The 4,851-nt window shown below is 35.1% G+C and overlaps 1 protein-coding gene across 1 annotated transcript in view; it reads left to right on the top strand.

The window, feature by feature from the left end:
- Positions 584-4,851, top strand: part of LOC105167773 (pre-mRNA splicing factor SR-like 1) — a 5,168-nt gene continuing 900 nt past the window's right edge. The window contains 5 exon segments of the mRNA XM_011087589.2: positions 584-723; positions 1,845-2,165; positions 3,245-3,325; positions 4,349-4,420; positions 4,528-4,850. Of these exon segments, the coding sequence (XP_011085891.1) occupies positions 1,875-2,165; positions 3,245-3,325; positions 4,349-4,420; positions 4,528-4,850 (767 nt within the window). The 5' untranslated portion in view covers positions 584-723; positions 1,845-1,874.

The following is a 4,851-nucleotide window of genomic DNA, read 5'->3' on the forward strand; positions in this document are numbered from 1 at the left end:
GAGTATTTTAGTAATAAAAATTATGTGTGACTAAAATGAGTTAATAATAAATTAATCGATATTAAATATCAGGTTTCTCTATTTTTTTAATGTCAACAAATTAAATAAATTTTAACTAATAAAAATACCTATATATTAGATAGAAGTAAATTTTAGAGGATATTACATATAATTTTTTAAACTATATGAGTTTTATATATAATTTCATCAAACCTCGTTAGAGGAGAGGGTAAGCCAGTCTATACTATATATAAAGTGAGAACACCCTTTTAATGTCTTACTTAATTTTAGTATGTAAATTTTTATTTTTAAATTTTAAATAATTTTCTTTTTTCTTTTCTCAACTTTTTCATTTTTTTCATTCTTTCTTAGCTTCGTATTTTCTCTTCTCTTCCACATCTCCTTTTTCTCTTATTTTTTTTTATTATTTTCTTATTTTTATATTTTTTAATATTTTATTATCTAATTAATATCCTTTAAAATAATAATATTTTTTTAATTTTAAATTTATTATATGCACATATGAGTGTGCCACGTATACCGGTACAAATAACTCAGCGGCCGAGCTTATCAATTCAGTCCACATTCTTACAATTTTTCTTTTTTCTTTTCTGTACTTCTATAACCCTACTGTGCCATTCGCTCGCTGGGGTTCTATTTTCACCTAGGGTTCGCAATAAGCCCGCGATTTTTCTCTCAACGTCTCCAAATCGTCGATTCAAGGTAAGCAAATTTCTTGACGTTTTCGTTTTCGTTGCAGCAACTCGTTTTGGGTATTGTGTGATTCAATCGAGATTTTTTTGTAGTTTGGACCAATTATTTCATTGCCTTTCTCGTTAATTGGGCGACCTCTGTTTCTGTAGTTAAATACGGTAGTACTTAAGAAAATTAACGTCAAATTGTTGCATTTAGAAATTTGGGGTTTGATTTTTCTTGAATATTTTATGTATTGTTATGACTCAAGCTGAATGATAAGCACTCCTATAAATCTCAGAGTGTATTATAGAAAGTGCGAGGATTTGGAGAGGATTGAGAAGTAAGGGGGATAATTGAGTGTAGAAAGTTGAGATAAATAATCGAGGGTTGACTTGTTCTCCCTCCAAACCTAAATTCGTCAGATCATTTCTATTCTTTATGTACAGCAAAACTAAGAAAACGAGAAAATACAAAACAGAAAATGCACGATACATGTCCGGTTGCTATTGCCAAAACAGAAGGCGTAACTGATTCTCAAAGAACTGTGCAGTTGCCACCCAAAATTGAGCGATACCGTCTATATTGCTCGCAACCAACTCTACACCCATTTTGATTCGCTGCTGCCTTGGACATGTTCTACTTCTCTTTTTATGATGTCTGATCACCAAAAACTATACTTGCTACATGTTTGGATCTTTTCCTTGAATTATTCTTAATTAAGATTTTCTTTCTTGGATGTAGGAACAATGCCGTCATTTTTTCTTGAATCATTGTCTTTTATGAGTTTCAGATTTTTCTCCTTTCACAGTTATGTTTAGTACCGGTACTCGAATGGTGGTTTATTAGTTTGCAAATGAAAATTGACTAAAATCATTGGTGGAATTTTTTTAGACAGCCTTTCTAGCTCTTATTATCGCATATTCAGATGTCTTTTGATGTTATGCAGAAATTGAGTATATCTCATCAGAAATGAGAGTTCTGATGCCTTTTGAATCTGGAAACAATGATGATTTTTTGTTTACATTTGTTGTTCTTAATTGATTTTCTTCTTTTATTATTATTTTTTTCTTGTAGTCATATAATATGTCAGATCAAGGAGTTGTTTTAATAGGGATTTTGATGGTAAATATTTTTCTTGGACAATTTAGACGAGGGGGATCGGCACTGGATGATCCACGATGGCTGAGATAAAGTCATCTGGGAGGCCAATTGATCAATTGTTGGAGAAGGTCCTTTGCATGAATATACTTTCTTCTGATTACTTCCGGGATCTTCTAAGATTGAAGACATATCATGAAGTGATTGATGAAATTTATGTTACTGTCACACATGTCGAGCCATGGATGACTGGCAACTGTCGGGGCCCATCAACTGCGTTCTGCCTTCTTTACAAATTCTTCACCATGAAACTCACTGTCAAACAAATGCATGGCCTGTTGAAGCACCCAGATTCTCCTTACATAAGAGCTGTAAGTACAGTCTTGGCATGATTTTATATACTCATTACCTATGGGAGTTCCAATGATTTCTAAAAAGTAGTGACTTTGCTGGACCATGTTACTGAAAATTCTAGCCATCAAAGGACTATAATTTGTTCATCTTGTCGATAAAGGCCTTGTGCTAGGCTGTATCTGTTTTGTACTCTTTTTCTTTCTAGTGCTTTAAGCTGTGAAGTATGAGTAGTTGTTTAGGAAGATTTGGTGTTTTGGGGGAATATTTGATATTCTAATTCTAACTTCTCTTGTACAGCATATCATATCGAAAATCATTTTTGAGATGCTTTCAGGAGAAACAAGTTCTATCACTGAACTTAAGGAATGCACTTCACTAAGATATACTAGCTCCCATTCCAATTTCCTACTCATATTTGACTCTGCAAAAGATTTTATTTGAGGGTTGAAAAGATTAAATTCTTGTTTATGATGTTAATGTTTTCGCTCTCAAAAGAAGTGGCAGAGATTTGGTAATATCGCATCGTTACGTTAGTTTAATTGAGAAGTTTTGGAGAAAAAAGTTCCATCTTAGGAGATAGATTCTTATTTTGTGATTTCTCGAGAAGGAACTGAATCTCTCATATGAATCTGGGGCAAGGGGAGGGGAGCAATAGAACTGCATAAACTATCATAGTTAGTCTATGATCACCTTTATGATTTCCTGTGAGCAGAATGTTGAACTTCAAAGTTGTTAATATAGTAGAAAGCATTAGAGATTCTCAAGCAGTACATGGAAAATTGTTGGTACTATTGATTCAAGTTTCTTTGCCACCACAGTTTTTATTAATTGACTTGTTGAAGTAGTTGGAACTAGTGGATCCTTCTATCTTTGAGCTTTTAGGTGATGTTCGACCTCTTACTTTTGTTTTAGGCTCTGCCACAGTGTCATGTTACAATCTTAGGTCACTTGTACGTGCTTTCTCCGTTGTTGGTAGAATCTAGGAATCAATTGTATGGGAACGCAATTTGTTTCATATGTGTTACTATACAGTCAGTTTTACTAGTTGCTGTTCTCAGCTTTTGGTATGGAATGACTATTATATTTGCTTTTGCAGATAGGATTTCTTTATTTGAGGTATATTGCAGATCCGAAGACATTATGGAGTTGGTATGAACCATATCTAAAAGATGATGAGGTAAGAAAAACGCTCTTTGGCTGGAGCCTCTCTGTTCAAACCTTGTTTTGAATGATTCATGTTATATAAGCTGTGATTCGATATAATGCAATTTGGAGGAACTCTGCACAATATCTCTGTGGCATTTCATGAAGCAGGCTGCAGAATTGACAAACGAGCAATAAGGACGAAGTCAAACAAGATGACTGGCTTAGTTTTGCTGTGGTTTTTGGTTATAGAAACTAGTAATATGGTAGTAGCATTACATTCATGAACATTTTATCTAGGAAGATTAAAATGACTATTGGAAACTCAATGCATCTCTTTATGATTTGTCTTCTGTTTGTTTTTAATACATGCAAGTCCAAGATCAGGATTCAGGGTACTGCACTATGCTTGTTTTATTGATTCAAAGTCAATAAATGTGCGTCGCTTGATGTATCTCATCTACTAAGCAAGTTTTCTTGACTTGCTTCAGTAGTTATTTGTACATAATGGTAGTTTCAGCATCATTTTCACTTATCATGCTATCTTGCGCTGCCTGGTATGAGTCTGTGATCTTTCTCTGTGGGTATTGTATGATAGAGCTCTTGTATATGATTCCGGAATCTTCTGTACTATGTTTCTGATACCCGATCGCCCAGGATGGAAGGATTTTACAATTCCTCGTGGTGCATCAGCATGAATCCTGTGCAGGTGAACTGCTTTCGCATGAATAAACCATGATTTTAAAAAGACCCTGTTATATTTCTGGATACAGCACTGAAAAAACCTGGAGTTCTGGATGTTCTAGTTCTCTTTCCATAAAACCTTTTAATATTTTGGTGGTAGACATGGTTTTGAACAATTGATGCAATGATATTTCTTATAGTTGAAATTTTTTCCCCACAAAATTCCTTATAAGATAGTGGAGTAGAATTGTTAGGAGTTGTACTTTGTAGCCTTGTGTTAGTTATATCGTCGAACATCCTTTCCTTGATTCCAATTTATACATTTGAGCATTACTATCAGATAAAGCCTATTCTTGTGACAATTCTGTTTCAGGAATTTTCTCCTGGTTCTAATGGCCGAATGACTACAATGGGTGTTTACATTCGGGATTTGCTTCTTGGACAGGTTTGCATCATGCACTGATTCTGATGTTGCGAATTTGTCAATTCCCTGTGTTTTTTTGTACAAATGAACCTTTAAACAAGTTTTCTAAAATTTGTTCGTGCATGCAGTATTACTTCGACACACTTTTCCCCCGTATACCTGTTCCTGTTATGCGGACAGTTGTAGCCAATCTTGAAAATATGAAACTGCCTTCGAAACACTGTGGAGTTACTGGTGAGTCCACCCGTGGATCTGAGGAGACTGCCAGGAGGCCACCTTCTGTCAAAGCCGCCCTCTCTGTCTCTTTTGGTCAGCGTGCTCCTCATCGTGCATCAACTAGGGATTCATCTCCCGTTCGTCGTACGGTTACTCCATCTTATGACAGGGATGATGATTCAAGACGGTCTCCAAATCGTCACCGGAGCCAGAGCCGAGATTTATCTGATCGAGAA

This window comes from Sesamum indicum, linkage group LG8 (assembly GCF_000512975.1).
Source record: "Sesamum indicum cultivar Zhongzhi No. 13 linkage group LG8, S_indicum_v1.0, whole genome shotgun sequence".
NCBI lineage: Eukaryota > Viridiplantae > Streptophyta > Magnoliopsida > Lamiales > Pedaliaceae > Sesamum > Sesamum indicum.